Source organism: Eleginops maclovinus, chromosome 14, assembly GCF_036324505.1.
Source record: "Eleginops maclovinus isolate JMC-PN-2008 ecotype Puerto Natales chromosome 14, JC_Emac_rtc_rv5, whole genome shotgun sequence".
NCBI classification, from domain to species: domain Eukaryota; kingdom Metazoa; phylum Chordata; class Actinopteri; order Perciformes; family Eleginopidae; genus Eleginops; species Eleginops maclovinus.
In genome coordinates this window covers 4,161,382-4,178,284 of record NC_086362.1, presented here as the reverse complement: position 1 = coordinate 4,178,284, position 16,903 = coordinate 4,161,382, and the positions used below count along the sequence as shown (strand labels likewise).

The 16,903-nt window shown below is 44.3% G+C and overlaps 3 protein-coding genes across 4 annotated transcripts; 2 read left to right on the top strand and 1 right to left on the bottom strand.

Moving 5' to 3' along the window:
- Positions 1–141: 141 nt before the first annotated feature.
- Positions 142–6,339, bottom strand: LOC134875870 (E3 ubiquitin-protein ligase CCNB1IP1). Of its 2 annotated transcripts, XR_010167298.1 has the most exons (6): positions 6,043–6,339; positions 5,786–5,932; positions 5,462–5,636; positions 4,677–4,866; positions 1,758–2,300; positions 142–1,651 (listed from the first exon to the last, which is right to left on the bottom strand). XR_010167298.1 is itself a non-coding variant. In XM_063900578.1 (4 exons), exons 1-4 carry the CDS (start codon positions 6,337–6,339, stop codon positions 4,751–4,753), a joined length of 735 nt encoding a protein of 244 aa, XP_063756648.1. In that variant the 3' UTR covers positions 4,325–4,750. The 2 variants fall into 2 exon arrangements, 1 of the variants encoding a protein (XP_063756648.1); XM_063900578.1 differs by lacking the exons at positions 142–1,651; positions 1,758–2,300 and having other exon boundaries at positions 4,325–4,866.
- On the top strand, positions 244–5,132 carry ttc5 (tetratricopeptide repeat domain 5). The gene is made up of 9 exons (XM_063900577.1): positions 244–536; positions 1,535–1,667; positions 1,760–1,971; positions 2,127–2,277; positions 2,367–2,458; positions 2,544–2,747; positions 2,988–3,202; positions 3,292–3,436; positions 3,520–5,132. The coding sequence occupies exons 1-9, from the start codon at positions 474–476 to the stop codon at positions 3,637–3,639; spliced, it is 1,335 nt and encodes a 444-aa protein (XP_063756647.1). The 5' UTR covers positions 244–473; the 3' UTR covers positions 3,640–5,132.
- A 3,428-nt stretch (positions 6,340–9,767) lies between the features above and the next one.
- On the top strand, positions 9,768–16,096 carry si:ch211-212k18.5 (sal-like protein 4). Its single transcript, XM_063900901.1, has 3 exons — positions 9,768–9,843; positions 11,569–14,885; positions 15,020–16,096. The coding sequence occupies exons 1-3, from the start codon at positions 9,768–9,770 to the stop codon at positions 15,233–15,235; spliced, it is 3,609 nt and encodes a 1,202-aa protein (XP_063756971.1). The 3' UTR covers positions 15,236–16,096.
- The last annotated feature ends 807 nt before the right edge of the window (positions 16,097–16,903 follow it).

Genomic DNA, 16,903 nt, shown 5'->3' with positions numbered 1-16,903 from the left:
AAAGTCAACATAACAATCCACCATCAGCAAAATGTTATCTTTATGCTGTCTAATTATTCTTACTTAATACATTGTTTTAAACTCAATATGTTCATACAGCAATTGAAATCATTTGGTGAAGAATTCCACAAAATAATATACATTATAATGCCGTCATCCACATTTTCTCCAAGCTTTATTCTAGCAAAGAAAAAAAAAGTATTTCTGTTAATGTGACAATGTTTTTCATCGGGTTCATTTTGGTGACGGACTTCCGGTATCGGCGAAATTAAAAGCCTATTTCCTTCGCGCTAAAATACATTGTTTTCGTGCAATTTTAGTAGATACATGTTTCCTGTCATCATCTGATTTTCATACACTTGGATTAAATACACGTCTAGTATTTTTTTATATTTTTTTCTCGTTGGTGGTCAATCTGCTAACAGCCTTTTCTTTATTTTATTAACCAGCCTTTTTCTTCTGCTGACGCAAAGATGGCGGAGGAGGAGAAGAGTGTTGAGCCTGTAAAAGAGAAAAAAGAGCTGCAAATTGTGAAGGTACGTTATTTCAATAACCATGCACTTATATTTAAAACCAAGCCTTCACGTTGCTTGACTTCTCGGGAGCTCAGCGTGTTTTTCTTGTGTGTGCATCTTCATTTGCTAGCTTGACATCTTGTTACTATAACAACTGCAATGCTAACATACCTTGTCTAGTATTCTTCCTTTACTTATAAGACTATGTCGGATGTATGAGAGTCGTATTATTTATTCTATGTGTAGAATATGCTTTACAGTCACCCTATTTCATAGTTAGATACCAGACTAATATGCATTATTAGCTTATCTATCCACTTCTTGCTGAGTCACCAGATTGTCAGTGTGACTTAATGCAACAAAGATGGAGATGTTTAAGTCAGTTCAAGGTCCATTACTAAGTCAGCCTTTATCAAATCTACCATATGTGTTAGACACAATGAGTCTAAAGACAGGTGTACAGGCCGTATCACCTTTTACTAATGTCCATCATAAAGATACATCTCATTTGATTTTGCAGTTGTTCACTTGGGAATCGTCAATAATTTGAGTATTGCATTTCCACTAAGCATCACAAAATCTAACGATCTGACTCGTATATGGGTCAAGCACCGACAACACTGCATCCTACAGTTCCCATAATGCAACTCTTAAGCTTCTTTCATGAGACCCCTGTCTGGCTGATGAATGCCCACCGTTTTCAAACTCCATGTTCCCAGTTTGTATGGTTATTATATGGTTTCCTGTAAAATCAAAATAATTCTAATAACTTAATACACTTTTATGATTTACATTTGAATCGTTTGATGTTTACAACTTCAGTGGAATTGGTTAGTTAATTACAGGTATATTATTTTATGCAATATAGCCCTAACAACTTAATAAATACTTATTAAATTTCCACATCTCATAGACAATATTCGTCCAAAACATTTTTTCTAACTCAATATTCACTGTGCCTTTGGTCTATTTCTAACTGCTGTCAAGAACTCACAATCATTTTTTCCCTCACATCACAGGAGCTCGTGGATGACCTGTATAATTTCAGAGACAACTATTTTGAGACTCACAGTGTGGAGGAAGCTGGGAGGAAACAAAACGATGTCGCACAGGAGATGGAAAAGACACTGAAGAAGCTGGAGGAAAAAGAAGGTAAGGGTTAAATTAACGCAGAAGCGCTTGGGCCTTTCATTTCCGAATTGAATTCACACTCGCTCTACCTCTGTGTTAACAAATACCCACAGATCAATTAAAACACAAAGCAGAGTTCCTGCTGCAGAAGGGCAGGTGTCTGAACGTGTCTCCTGACTTCAGCGCCGTAGCAGAAGAGTGCCTTTCCCGCGCCGTGAAGCTGGAGCCAGGCCTGGTGGAGGGCTGGAACACACTGGGGGAGCAGTACTGGAAAAAGGGAGACCTGACTGGGGCCAAGAACTGCTTCACAGGAGCCTTGCAACAGGTACATTAAAGACAGAGAGAAGGTCATTGTGAAAGTGTAGGTTATAATTTCTGGCACTATTGCAAGCAGTGTAATTGTGTATGGTTGTTTCTGAATGAAAGCTCCTGTTAACTTATTAACTTGTGTTTCTTATTCTTTATCTCCCCCCTGTGTAGAGTAAGAACAAAGTGTCACTACGCAACTTGTCTATGGTGCTGCGACAGCTGCCGACGGCGAACAGCGAAGACCACAACAAGCACGTGATGGACAGCGTGGTCTTGGCCCGTGAAGCGGTCCAGCTTGACGTCACAGACGGAACGTCCTGGTGTGAGTAGAGCGTCTGGGTCCTACTATACAGCAGAGGAGAGAGAAAAGTTGTAACTAATGTATGCTAAAATACATTTTTGTTTTTACAGACATCCTGGGAAATGCCAATGTGTCCCTGTTTTTCACCAGTGGACAGAAACCACAGTTGTCTCAACAAGCTATGAGTGCCTATGCACAATCTGTGAGTACTGAGCTTTGGATGAGTTTGTTCAAATCTATCAACACTTCTTGCATTAATGTTTTGCTCCTCTCTTCCTCGTTTGCAGGAGAAAGTGGAGAGAGCTGCCTCTTGTTACCCTGAGCTGCATTACAACCGCGCCACTCTCTTCCAGTACGAGGAGATGTTCGGGTCTGCGCTTGAAGGCTACAGCCGAGCAGCGGCGCTGGACCCGGGCTGGGAGGATGCTCGGGTGAGAGAGAAGCAGCTGCTGGAGTATCTGCGGAAAGTCACAGAACTCCTACAGAACAAGGTATGAAAAAAAATGCATTACTGTAATAGCGGAATAAGAAAATTAGCAAAAAGAAGCTGCTTGAGAAGCTGGAACATAGAAAGGTTTACCACTTTAAAGTGGGAGGGAATAAACAATGGAATAAGAGCTGAAAGAAGTGGAAAAGTAACTAAAACGTTACACTTTCTTACCACAAGGTGGCAGCAAAGTATATTATATCGCTCTTCTTGCTCCTAACCTCCTGTCCCTGCCTCTCCTCAGGGGAAGGTGAAGGCGCGCCGGTTAAGGACGATGCTCTCCAACCTCAGCACGTCGGCCCTGGGCCCCTGCGCCTTGCCTCAGTTCCGTTCCCCGACTGGCCGCATCGGCAGCCTGGAGCCCCGGACTCTTTCCTCCCTCACGCACGGTCACAACGCCGGGGTGGCCGCCCTGGGGAAGGTGGTGTTCAGCCTGGCTTCTGAGGGTCGCATGGCCTTGTGAGTGCAGCCTAATTTCTCACTAATAGCTCATTTAAAAACTAGATTTGGCGGGCAGTATGTGAAATCTTGCTCTTGTATTCCTGTAGTACATTTGGCATGGTGGACAGCGAGGAGTCGTGCATAGTGGTGATGGTGTACAACACAGCGGACAGTTGGGGCGTCCTGATTGGAGACACTGTAGTCATTCCTGAACCGCAACTCAAACGAAACGGCATAACGCATAAAGACGAGGTCAGTGTCTCGAGTGTGGGGTTCAAACTGTATAGATAATACTTTCCAAAAAGGTCTGACTTTCACATTTCCTCTCTCCGCAGTCATTTGACTTCAGAAGTATCCGAGTGGACTCTCCGCTGCTCCTCATCGTCAACGGCAAGAAACAAAGCGTCCAAAGTCAGATCGCTGCCTCCGTCAGCTACACACGACAGAGCGAATGAGACGCACGCGCAGCAGGAAGTGCAGCAAGAGGACCAATTCTTTTTCTCCTGGATTTTTGAAGTTCTGATGATTGCGGAAGTGTTAAGATTCCAAAATTCGTGCCTGTTTTATGTGTTGTTTTGTAAATAGAGGTCATCCTGTTACTTAGTCTTTAGATAGACACTTTGTTTATATTTATAAATATTGTTTTTTTTGTACTCTCTAGTTGTGGAGACAACACGGAGGTCATTTTTTTGTAAATGAATGAACATTTGATGATTAATATGATGTCAGACTTATGACTTTATCCTGAACAAATAATTGGACCGTTTATATATTGTTTTAAAACAGCATCGGAGTCCCCAAAAATATACGTAAGTAAATAATTTACTATAGTGTAAATTAATTATTTTCCGGCAGACACTTTGGAACATCATAGTAGGTGTAATAAGAAATATTACCTGTAGTTCAGCTCTATTCAATTGTGTGCACAATACCAGGCCAAAAAACAGCTCAATAAATAATACGTTTGATTATTTACATCTGTCAATATTCAAGTCTAGACCTCATTGGGTCACCTTATGCTTCCAATCAACAAGCAACCGCTTTGTGTTTGCATGACAGACCACCTACTGTTATTCATTAAGTAGCATTATATGCACTGCATCAGTTCAGGAACATGTTTGATTTCATTTCTTCTGACTGTTTTTCTTATCTTTTGGACCACAAAAAGCAACCCGTTGTCTTTACTTAGATAAGCCTCAACTTCTTATACTTTTTTTTTTATTCGTCTGTTTTTCACTAGAAGCAGGTAGAGCTCTTTCTCATTTGAACTGGCGGAATCTTAGATAACAAATTCGACTGCAAGGGAGTGTTTTTAGGAAACTGTTTATATTGTTTTTACAATGTCTTGCCAAGTAATTCTTTACATACTTTTTGGAAGGTTGAATATAGGATTTCACTCCTAGTTTAGGGTTAATACCAACAGAAATTACAAAAATGAACTCAGGGCAAACACTGCCAACAGAAATAAATATTAGAACAGTTAATGTTTCACCGTTGTTATGAAACATGTGGCCATCTCAGTGCTTCTTGAAGTCTGGACGGCCTCTACCTGGCGGGGGAGCTGTACTAGAAGAAGCTTTTTGCTCCGTCAGCCTCCAGGCAGGAGAAGAATTGACTGTCCCCATCGGGGGCCACGGAGAGGAACTGTGGGCTCCTCTGGGGAGTTCCCCGCCGAGCCATGCCTGCGTCACACACAAGGGGGTTGACGGATGTTTCTCTTTGTTATGCTGGTTTGAAATTCCCTTACACTGACAATCGGCTCATTACTCCTACTGTTTTTTCTTAATGACCACTTCTCTACAAAACACCTACAGCTGTGTTTTCCTTTGTCTTCAGTTTTAACATCATTCTCTCTCTGCTTCCTTCCTCTTGCCATTCGTCAGTTGTGATGTGACAACTGATTTAATAAAAGCAAGTTTTTCCTGACAAAGTCAGTGATTTACACTGACAGTATTACTTCTCATTATTATTGTTAATCTATGTTTGACTGTTACACTTCAAAATGTGGAAAAGTGTTAACTTTACAGCTTGTTGATGTCATCCTATTATTTGTTTTGTCCAACCTACAATCCAAAATTCACTGGTATTCACCTTTCACTTGCCATTTCTGCCTGTTCAATTTCTGAAATGAATAACTGATTATCAACAGTGCTAGCAAATAATTTAACTCCTACAAACTCCATCCACCTCTTATTGCAAAACCTCAACGTATCTCCTGCACGAATAGACGACTGTACCTTCAAACTTCAACATAAATGTACAAGTTGTTGTTCTTACCAACGTTATAGTCATTCCGTCCTGGTTGTGGCAGCATGTGTCTGTCCCCCACATCCACCACCATGTTACGCAGCCTCAGAGAGTCGTACAGCCCCTGTAGTTTCTGGTACTGCCTGTTTCTCTCCATCAGCCTCTCAGAAACCTCGCTGTACTTCCTTTTATACTCCTCCATCACCTGAAGGAAACAAGGGGGTTTATACAAAATATGACACCTAAAGGACATGTTTAAGCTATTGTTCCTCAAAGAGGATTGACAGTCTTATTAAAGTCAATTTCAAATGTGTTGTTATGAATCTGCACTTCAGTTTAACAATGGTTGTTTACTTTCTTCAGGGAAGCGATTTCCCCCCTCATGCCGGAGAGCTCCACCTCTCTGCTTTGGTTCTGCTGAGTCAACACTTTATCCATCTGCTTCAGCTGGGCCTCTGCCCGAGACAGACTGTACTCTTGAAACATGCGCTCCTGATGGACCTGCTTACAAAGACAAGTTTTACAGGGAAATACAAAACAACCAGACTGTTACCAGACTACATTACAAGACATTACAGAGATGTTTCCATACAAACAGAAAGATATTTGACCTGATAACTCCAAAAGGCCAGAGCTCGGGCGCTGATGTCCAGAATCACATCTGGTCGCAGGCCTGCCAGCACCATGGCTTTGTACTCCTCAGATGGTGACAGCTCTGTCCTCACAATGTCCAGCTTCCCAGACAGCGCAGAGGAGCAGGCCGGGCAAATGGCGGGGGAGCGGCTGAACTCACCAGACCCATGCTGATCACAGAAGACGTGCGAGCAAGCTGTGACCCAGGCAAAGCCGCTCAGCTTGGTGCGACACTTTGGGAAGTTACACAGGAGTGTGTCATCGCAGAAAGACATGGCCACAACTGTGAGAAGAACAGTAACACGTCATTAATGAAGCTCAAAGCAACAGGCAAGTCATTAGCTGAACGTTGATAATAACGTAATGCTATATCAGGTCTATGGGTATGTGAGAGGGTTAAAACACACTCTTGGGTATTATATTGAAAGAGGTTTTAAGAATTCAAGAACCAATTTGATAACATTTTGTAACACAGCATAACCAGGTGGGGTTACAAGGCTTAAGTGTGTGTGAACATTGAATGACTTGCTATTCTATACATTATTGGGGGTTTCCCTTCCTGATCATTAGGCTTAGGGACATAGGTGCATTCCTTAGGCCATAGGAGTTGACACTTTACATTATACACCTTATGTTTCAAACACTGTTTACCTCATTGTGCTCATATATTTATTAATACTTAGTCCTACCTTACTCTTGAAAACTTTCCTCTAAGTTTGACTTCTGACAACTTACCTATTTCAAATTAACAATAAGAAAATTGGTTAATACTAGCTAATAAAAGAATATATTCCCCAAAACCTTCCTACGTATTCCTTGTAGAAGTATGTAGCAATGTATTTTAGCTTAATTAGCTAGCTTAAAGTTACGTCAACTGCTATTAAATGTTAGCATTAGCATGATAGCAGGTCATTTTGATATGCTTAGTTCTAACTCCGCGTTTTGTTTAACCACTGTTTTTTAAAGAGAACTACTCTGACTTCTTAACGTATATATAGATCAACTTTAACTGACACTTTAAAGGGAAATTGAAGACAATTTCGGGAGATTAGCCACCAACCGACCAGTTAGCTCTTCACTCTGCAGGTGACGCTAAATGAATACTGTATTCTGATTGGCTGATTACCACTCAGACTCTCAACGGTAAACTCTCAACAGAGGGGTGTCCAAACTACGGCCCGGGGGCCAAATGCAGCCCATTGTCCATTTGGAATCTGCCCTCAGCTAATTTAAAAAGCATAATGGAATATTAAACTTGTGCTTTCCTTATATTGTACTTATTAAATGCATATGTAAACATATATTACACAGTAGTATTCATGAGTAATAAGCCAACTTTTCAAATAAAATCAGTCAATTAAATTTGAAAACCTTTTTCTGACAAATCTTGGTTAATAAAAAACCCCCCAATAACTTATTTGCAAAACACATGTGAAATGTACCCTTCATATTCCCCCTTATTATAAGCAACCTGAGTCTTGTGTTTTAAGGAATGAACTGCCAACACTTGTCACAAAATAAATGAAACCCAATGTAAACCTTTGATTCCTGATACCTGCATTTGATTGATTTTGATAACTTATCAATTAACTTACGAACAATATACCTCCCCTCTACTAAGTGGCCCGTCCCTTCATATGTTTTTCTATGTGTGGCCCAAAGTGGAAAAAGTTTGGACACCCCTGTCTCAACACAATCACTTTATACTGAGAATTAAAAATGTTTCCCTAAATTAAATCTGAAACGACTGAATTTGAGATATTAATTGGCAGAGAAAGAAAACATTGTTTCCTTCTGAATACAGGCTACTTTTGATTTTGGTAACGTTACGAGTGGTTTAAGTTCCTAAGTACATTAAATCAAAAGCAATAAATAATATCCTGAAATGGGTCAATCTGCACAATGAGTACTTTTACTTTTGATACTTAAAGTGTATTTAGATGGTAATACTTTTGAACTTTTAGTTGAGTAACATTTTGTATAGAGGTTATTTAATTAGCTTCTATGTTAACTCAAGTACAAGATCTAAGTAATTCTTTCACCGTTATGATTGTATGAAAGTCCGGCTATATGCATTTGTTTTTGAGTGACAATTAGAATTTAATTGAATGGAGTATTTTTTATTGTGCAGTCTTAATGCAACCTGGATTTTAGCTTTACTCTCAGTTTATTTTTCAAGTGATGATGAAATTGGATTAAGTGAGACATTTTAATGAACACTCCTGCAAACCCTATATAAACATGGCAGTAACTTCCCCCCTCAAATCAAATAACGCCCTTCTTACACAGCCTCTGAGTGGATATATGTATAATCTGAGACACCTACTTAAATATGGCCCCCCTTCTCCTCCTCCTCCTCCTCCACCTCCTCCCACTTTTCTCTCTCTCTCTCTTTTATCCAATTCTCCACGTGGTACAGGAGTAAAGGCGGGGGGTGAAAGAGGGGCATTGTGCTGTGCAGCAGTGGATCCGGGGGTTCATAGTGAGAGAGGGGAGATGCTCACTCAACTGTGTCCAGCACGCCATTGTCAAAGATTCCCATCTATTCTCTGCCTTTTAAATAGAGCTCCAGTGTAAGATGCTTTTTTTCTGGGGGGCAGGGGAGGGGGGGGGGGGTGGGTGGGTATTATACGCTTGGTGATAACACACGAAATACATGCGTGCAGAATGGCTGTGTGGCCCCACTTGCACACAACTCAGTGCGCTGTTGTTGATAATTGGCCCTCTGGAAATCAAAGGGTAGAAATATCGCATGTTCACTCCTCATCCGGCTTATTAAAACGATTGGGGAAAAAGGGATTTTTGAGTGTTGGAAACCACCTGCAAGTCAAATTATGGCTTAGATTTGACTATTTATCCACCTTGCTGAAATTATAAAAGTATCTGCAGTACACCTAAACAGATGTTTCCAGATGGAAATGTCACCTGTTACTTCTTTTAGACATGTTATTGCATCTTAATTTGACCCACAATGATGTATCTTCCTCCAGACAGTATTTAAACATTTAGATTATAGTCAAATAGATGATTCCAACACACATTTACATTTGTTTTCAAGCCATCCAACGGCTTTGACACCTAATTGTCATGTTTTATTGAAAGTTTATAGCTGCTGCGTGAGTGTGTAAAGAAAAATAAAGCTGGGGAGAATGAGAAAGAGAGAAGCAGGGAGGCTGTGTGTTACACGCCATTGAAATGCAAATATCATTGAAGAACAAGGAGTGGTTCTGTGTGTGTTTGTGAGTGTGTATGGCGTGTGTGTGTGTGTGTGTGTGTGTGTGTGTGTGTGTGTGTGTGTGTGTGTGTGTGTGTGTGTTCCCTGTATGTGCATGCAGCGGGCAGCAGTGGGAGAGGAGGGGCGCAAATTGGACAAGTTTTTTGGGGGAGAAGAGACTTTAGGAAACAGCCACACACACGCACTCACGGTAGCTTCATATGGCACGGTGCAGACCTGCGGATTTGCAAATACCTATTGCTACCTTTTTTAAGATTCTTCTAAAAAGCATACGTTCTTTTATCACTTTTAAGTAAGCTTACATATTCTTTTGACATTTCCTTTTTTATTCCGTGACTTGCGGGATGTGCGCAACTCTTGAACTTTAAATGCTTGGAGGGTTTCCGGAGCGCTTCCAAGTGCGCAAAAACGTGCCTACTGCCATTCAACAAACTGATGCCCCCCTCTCTCGCTCAGTCGCAGTGAATCATGTCACGCCGGAAGCAGAAGCGACCCCAGCATCTAGTTAACTCGGATCCGGGGGGCCCAAGGCTGCTATCTCACGGTGAGTACACATATTTACGAGTGTGCATGAGTTTTTGTGTTGGATATCGTGAAAGAGTGCAACAAGATTGCAAACAAATGGTGCTCAAAACTGCATGCGGCACTTACTTTCAGAGTCTTAAAAAAACAAACAATTTGAAAACGTAACCAAAGCAACAGTTTGTGTTTCGACGCACATGAATTGTGTGCGCTGTTTGGGCTGTTTTGTGTCTTTGTTTGCGGTGACTTTCACAAGTTTATTTATGCATGGCCACATTCCAACAAACGCACCTGATTTAACAAACCAAAAAGTTGAAGATCTAAGTTTGTCAACTAAGGAAACCCCTCCTGCTCAGCCATTCACTGTAATGGGCCCCACTAAATGGGGGCCTTAGGCACTTTGGTTGGGGCCAATAAACGTGTCTCTGTGAAATGAATAGAGTAGGATTAACTAACATACATCTGTGGCCATTTTCATTTGCTGTTGGTCTTCCAGCAAACCAACAGGCTGCTCAGCGCTGACTGCTGGAGGTCTTTGATTAGTATAGAGCACCCTCTTATTTGTTAACAATAAAGTGCATGGGTGGGGGGAAGGGAAGCCAGTGTTTTTGGTAAAGATTAATCTTCCACCCATCTATTCTCTTCTTCCTTTGCTCTTCGTCCATGCCTTTCTCTCTTATGCACCCCTCTTCCCCCATTTTCCACCTTCTCAATACTTCCCTCCCCTTTCTTTATCCCTCTTTCTCGCCCCCAACCCTATTGACTGTATACTCCTACACAGTTGGGGGGGGGGGGGGCTCAGATGGATGAGAAAAAAAAGATTCAGAGGGGAAAGAGAAATTGCTCTCGCACTTGCTCTGTGATACAATGGGTTATATCTTCAAATGCATGCACTTTAGACTCTCTGCAGGTAAACTTCCTTAAAGGAAACTTTAGCCTGGTAGTTATTCTTATATTTCCTGCAGGTTAAGGTTTGCTCAGAAGTCACAGAGAAGGAATTTCACTTAGGTACAGTCTTTCATTCCATCACTATATCACTCCAGGAGGGAATAGTTAGTTTGTCTCTCCATTGTTGTTACCCTCCCCCTTCTTTTCTTTTTACTCTTTCTCACTCTGTGCTCAAGATTCTGAAAGAATTTGACCCCCGAGCAGCACAGGTCAGATTAGTTGACCAATCAGAGTGTCTGGACAGTGCCCAGAACCCTTAGCTTGGCCTGACCCTTGACCTGTACTGTGACGTAAGGGGGGAAGGGTGAATAGGGAGATGAAAGACGTAACTGCTGTAGGGAGGGGGTGGGTTAAGAGGGGTTATGGGTTGTCTTGGTGATGCCCATTGTCCTCTAAAATGTGTTGCCATAGCAGCAAGGTGGTCTGTAAGCTTTTTTGTGTGTGCAAGATGTTTGAGGAGTTTTGCACCGGAGAGCACAGATTGAGACAAGACATTACAAAGACTCATAGACTTCAGAGTTTCTTCCTGTTGTTTATTTGCTTGTTCAAGGCCATTTCCTTGCAGGCATTTCTTTTGAAGTCGTAACCTGATCTTTTGGTATGCACACACACTTCCAAACTAAACTTGTAAACAATAAGTAAAATTAATGAAATAAACAGACTGTATCTGGAGCGGGACGTTTTAATGAATTTACATACCTTGATATTTGGTCTGATATTGGAGACACAATAATGCCTGCAAAGAAATAAACAGAATGGAATAAAAGTTTTTCAAATATTTCTTTCTATCAATCCTCAGATGATCACCTGGGTATGAAGTCACCCTCCACATCTCTTGGCTCAGAAGTTACCTCATCAGGGTCCTCCTCCTCATCCCCCACCTCTCTCCAGGACTGCCAGCCGCCTTTGGCCCCTCGCCCATCCCCTGGTGGGCTCCACGCGCCCTCCTTGCCCAGCGAGAGCTCGCCTCCTCCCCACTGGCCCAGCCACATCGCCCCCTTCACCACTTCCCTCCCCAACACCCATTCTTCCCTATCCCCAGACTTTCCTCACCCCTCGCTATCATCCCAGACTCACTCACCTCCTCCCCTGGGTCAAACCTCAGGCTCCCACAGCCTGCCCCACCAAGGAAACCCTCACTCCACCATGGCCTCCCCAACGATGGGCAGCTCAGCCACCACCACTACCTCGTCCTCCTCTTCCTCTTCCTCTTCTTCTCAGTATGTGCTGCCTCGCCGCGACAGCTCCAGTCCAGGTCATCACCAGGCATCCAGCTCTCCTGGGCATCAGGGACAGATCCAGGTGTCGCCCACCTTGGCAATTCTCCTGGAAGAGCTGAGGGTTTTACAGCAGAGGCAAATCCACCAGATGCAGATAACTGAGGAGATCTGTAGGCATGTTCTAAGGCTGGGAGGCGCTGTCTTTGGCCATGATAATAACCCACAGGTCAGTGGTGCAGATTGCAACCAGAAGTCCCTCGGAGCAGCATCTTCATCCCCAACACACCCCTCCACTGCCACGCCAGTAACCACAACCTCATCGCTTTTGACTGGGCTTCCCTCTTCCCTCTTCCCACAGCCACCCATCTCCAAATCAGGTGCTACACATGTCAATGGCAGCAGAGCTCTATCCTCCTCTACCTCTTCCTCATCTATGTCATCCTCCATGAGCTCGTCTGTTGCTTCCCTACACCCTCTGTCCTTGTCACTGGGCCTACCACCACGCTACCTCCACGAGAAATCATCCAACACAGGCTCGTTTGGTCATAGCAATGGTCTCAGTTTCCCCACCCCTCCCCTTCCTATCGCCAGTCATTCCCAGGATATCCAGCCCAGCTCCTCCCTGGGCTCTTCCTCCTCAGCATCACGCCATCAACACGTGTGCCGTTTTTGTGGAAAGGTGTTGAGCAGCGATTCCTCACTCCAGATCCATCTGAGGTCCCACACAGGTGAAAGGCCCTACCAGTGCCCAGTCTGTTTGAGCCGTTTCACAACCAGAGGGAACCTGAAAGCCCATTTCCTGCGACACAGAGAGCAGAACCCGGAGTTGTCTCTTTCTCTTTTGCCCCCAGCACTGTCAGAACCAATACTTCCTGCTCCCAGCCCCATCCAGAGAAGGAGAAAACGGCGTGCTGATGATGACGAGCAATTTAACGCTGTGAAAGGAAGCATTCCTGGGATGACAGAAAACATGGCTCTAGGATTCCTGTCTGGTGCGTCCTCTCGGCCATCGCCCTCCTCTCTACCTCTGCCCCCGTCAGTGGACATGGCATTGCTGTCCACAGCCCATTCACTGCTTCAGCTGAACAGAGCCTCAGCTGCAGCTGCTGCCAGCGTGTCCGGCACTGGACTGCCTCCTTCCTCTACATCCTCGTCTTCCTCCCCCGGTATGGGCAGCCAGTTCAAAGGAATAAAGCAGCAGCGATTTGATGAAAACACACCTCCTCACTCTGCCCTCCATTCTGCCTCCCCATACTCCCAACTGGCCCACCTTCCTAAGATTCTCTTCCCTGACGGCACCTCCTCTCACCACCTTGCACTTCTCCGACCCCCAGGCCACCCTTCCGCCGCCCACCTCACTTCTCCCCATCAGCTACCTTTCCCCTTTCCACCTTTCCCCAAACCATCAACCTCCTCTTCATCTTCGCCCACCACCTCTACCCAAACCTCAGACACCTCCAAGTTGCAACGCTTGGTGCAGAAGCTTGAAAAGCAGCCACAGCGAGGGGCCTCTTCCTCCGCCTCATCACTATTATCCGCTGATGCTCACGGGGATACATACGGCCATGACCTGTCCACCACCTCCAGTGCCTATCGCAGGGAAATGTTGGCTGCTCTCGGCCTGAGCCCAAGTGCCAATGCTACTGGACTCATGACCAGCCAGGGAGTCTTAGGCTCTGGCACTACAACTACCATGACGACTCACTCTCTGCCTACTGCCCAGGCTGCTAATCAGTGTGGCGTTTGCCTGCGTGTTCTCAGCTGCCCCAGAGCTTTGCGCTTGCATCAGGCCACACATCTGGGAGAGCGCCCCTTCCCTTGTAAGCAGTGCGGTCGTTCCTTCTCCACAAAGGGCAGCCTTAGAGCCCACCTGGCCACTCACCGTGCCAGACCGGCCAACTCCCGTGCCTTGAACTCCTGCCCATTGTGCCCACGCAAGTTCACCAACGCCTTGGTTCTTCAGCACCATATCCGCTTGCACCTGGGTGGACAAATACCACCTGATGAAGATATGCCTCCTGAAGAAGCAGGAGAAACAGCTGCTGTTTTCAATCAGCGTGAGAATGACTCCCCATCTAAAGCACCACAACTCCTTCCTCTGGCCCTGACAACACGCTCCAAGTCTCCAATTGATGCTCTCACCTCAGGGTCTACTTTTAAGAAAACCATAGCTGCTGATGACACATCTGTGAAGACAGAAGAATCAGAGGGCACCACATTGAGTGTTAGCCCACCCCTGACCCGTAATCCCCCCTCAGTGGGAGCAGAGGACCCCCTGCGACTGGGAGACAACACCCTAGCTGATGGTATCTCAATCAACGGCTCCATGCACTCTGAAGAGGAGACCCATGCTGACCTGGTCAGCACCAGCCCATTCAAAGCACCCGTAGCTAGTTCTCATTCAGCTGTATTGAATGGAGACGCAGAGGCAGATGACACCCCTTTATCTCTGTGTGTTTCAAAGCCTGGAGTAAACAATGATACGCTGCAATCCGGGGTTAATAAGGATGAAGCTTGCTCCTCAGACAAACCCACTACAAGTCCCGATTCCAACCCCAAAACCCCAGCTGCAAATCCCTCACCTGCACTCACCCCACCTGCCAGCCCCAAAGCTATCTCTGAAGCTGAAGAGGCCAGTGGCAATGAACCACAGGAGACTCAAGAGAGTGATGCTTCACAAAGCAAAGGCAAGAGTGAGACCACTACAACAATAGAGCCTTTGCATGCGTTGGATTCAGAGTTGGAGAAGGATGCTCCAATGGAGGACAGTAACGACGGGCAAGAAAAGCCTTCAGAGGACCCAGAGCCCTCCGTCCCAGCCCAGCTTCCCCGCTCTGACAAACCCTACAGCTGCTCCCAGTGCGGGAAGGCATACGCCAGTCGCAGTGGACTTAAGGTAAGAATTTCAACTAACTTAAGTCAAAAGATTTAGATTTGGAGGTTGTTTTGTGCACTGTCAAGATTAGATTTCATTCATTAATCAGGATGTGTGGGTAATTAACTATTATGTTGTGTCTCTTTCATCAACAGGGCCATATGAAAACTCATCCTGGAGCTTCGACCCCCGTCAAGGCGCAAACCAATGACACTGACATTGCGGAGGATTGCAGCTCAAATTCAGCCAATAAGAACCCGGAAGACCAAGAAGAAAATCAGGGATTGGCTAAATCACCTGAGAAGGAGGACAGCACAGATAGTAAACCTGTCGGTGTTGTCCCGGGCGAGTCTATGGACACTACTGTGTAGAGTTAGTATCATTGAGTGACTGCAGTCAGTCTTTAAAAGGGTCCTGACAAGGGAATGTATTTTTTTATAGAATGTTTTTGTAGACTTAATTCTAATTCATGTTTACCTTTTTGTACTAGGCTGATAGATGAAGTTGTAGTTTTGCAAGAGATTTGTGAATGTAGTATTTTAGCTATGCTATTTTTGTATTTCAAAGACCACAGTGAGGCCTTATCTTACACACTTCACAGAATTGTCACAATGAGAATTATTTGTTTGCGCTTTCGTTTGCTGACACCTTTTTCGGCACATACTGTATAAGCTGTAGAAGGACGATCCAGCATTTTACAACATGAACTCCATACCAAAATAGGCCAGTTTAGTAATGGCCAACGTCTGTAAATATGAGCAGCGGTTACCTTTTATGCCTTTTAATGTTACCTTTTCCTTTCCTGTTTCTTAATGCCATGCTGCTGAAAGCATGTTTCTGATGTGCTGAGTTGCACTGTGAGTTGCACTGTGAGTTGCACTGTGTCCTGTGCTCCCGAGACATCTCCTTAAACACATTAGCAATGATGGTAACCATGATGATAATTATAATGACCATGATTGTGTTACATGGTCAGTACTTTTGTGAGAAGTCCTTGTACTTATAGCTGTAAAAGCTCCTTGCAGCTTATTCAAACTGATGATTGTAAATGTTTTTTTTTTGGTTGTCGATACCATCTTCGGGGTCAAATTGACAACAAGGATGAGCCCTGTCTGTTATAATTCCCTTTCCTTTATCTTTCTCCCCCCACACCCATTCCCCCTGTTCTCCTCTCTCTCAAAGTACTTGAGAGTTTTCTGCTCCGGCAGAAATTGTATGCACTCACTGCATTCCTGTTTCACCCAGTTTAGTATTCCTTGTAAACCCCTTGTTGTAGCAATGACAAACTATGTTCCCATGCCTCCCATGTGATGTATAAAAGATAAATAAAACAATGGCGATGTGAAGAGGAGACTGGTTTGTTGCTCGTCTGTGGTTTTCTGTATATTTTTTTGTTCTGGGTTCACTTTAAGCCTGTCTTTGTGAATTCATTTATCCGTTTAAGTATTCTGTTTGCATGTCTCTTATTCTGTGTGCTGTTGGTCAGTTTTCGCTTGTTTGTTCCAGCTCTCGGTGTGTCTGGATCGGGGGGGGGGTTCTTTGTCTGGACTAGCTGTCTCCTAATTCTGCCTTTTTTTGTCCTCAATGTCTTTTAATATGTTGCAGTTCCCCACTACTGTGTGTGTGTGTGTGTGTGTGTGTGTGTGTGTGTGTGTGTGTGTGTGTGTGTGTATGTGTGAAAAGGATAATCAGAGCCTGTATGAGTGTGATTGAGGGTGCAGCTGTAGAGGCCGCCACCTCCCTCCCTCCCTCCCTCCCCTCTGTGTCATACGCTCTTTTATACGCACCCTCTTTCATTTTCTCTTTCATTTCTCTCCCTCACTCTTTCTGCTCACCCCTGTACTCCCCCCTCCTCCCACCCCATGTAATGAGCTGACACACAGGAAGCTCTAATCCTCACACAATGCCACCCCTCTTCCCCCCAGAGTGACTGGGAGCGGGACAGGGGGCAACATGGACCAACCTGGCCCAGCTGTCCCCAAAATGGCTGCCTTTAATCCCTCCAGTTTTTTAGCCTACATGGGGCTCCTGAATCCATG

What these genes read in the sequence shown, in the direction of transcription:
- ttc5 (XM_063900577.1), top strand. Translation starts at nt 474, where the DNA reads ATGGCGGAGGAGGAGAAGAGTGTTGAGCCTGTAAAAGAGAAAAAAGAG. An exon ending in TCACAGGAGCCTTGCAACAG is followed by an intron (nt 1,972 to 2,126) that starts GTACATTAAAGA and finishes CCCCCTGTGTAG; the next exon opens with AGTAAGAACAAAGTGTCACT. An exon ending in TGAGTGCCTATGCACAATCT is followed by an intron (nt 2,459 to 2,543) that starts GTGAGTACTGAG and finishes CCTCGTTTGCAG; the next exon opens with GAGAAAGTGGAGAGAGCTGC.
- LOC134875870 (XM_063900578.1), bottom strand. Translation starts at nt 6,339, where the DNA reads ATGTCTTTCTGCGATGACACACTCCTGTGTAACTTCCCAAAGTGTCGC. An exon ending in AAATCGCTTCCCTGAAGAAA is followed by an intron (nt 5,637 to 5,785) that starts GTAAACAACCAT and finishes TGTTTCCTTCAG; the next exon opens with GTGATGGAGGAGTATAAAAG. An exon ending in ACGGAATGACTATAACGTTG is followed by an intron (nt 4,867 to 5,461) that starts GTAAGAACAACA and finishes TGTGTGACGCAG; the next exon opens with GCATGGCTCGGCGGGGAACT.
- si:ch211-212k18.5 (XM_063900901.1), top strand. Translation starts at nt 9,768, where the DNA reads ATGTCACGCCGGAAGCAGAAGCGACCCCAGCATCTAGTTAACTCGGAT. An exon ending in CCCAAGGCTGCTATCTCACG is followed by an intron (nt 9,844 to 11,568) that starts GTGAGTACACAT and finishes ATCAATCCTCAG; the next exon opens with ATGATCACCTGGGTATGAAG. An exon ending in CCAGTCGCAGTGGACTTAAG is followed by an intron (nt 14,886 to 15,019) that starts GTAAGAATTTCA and finishes TTTCATCAACAG; the next exon opens with GGCCATATGAAAACTCATCC.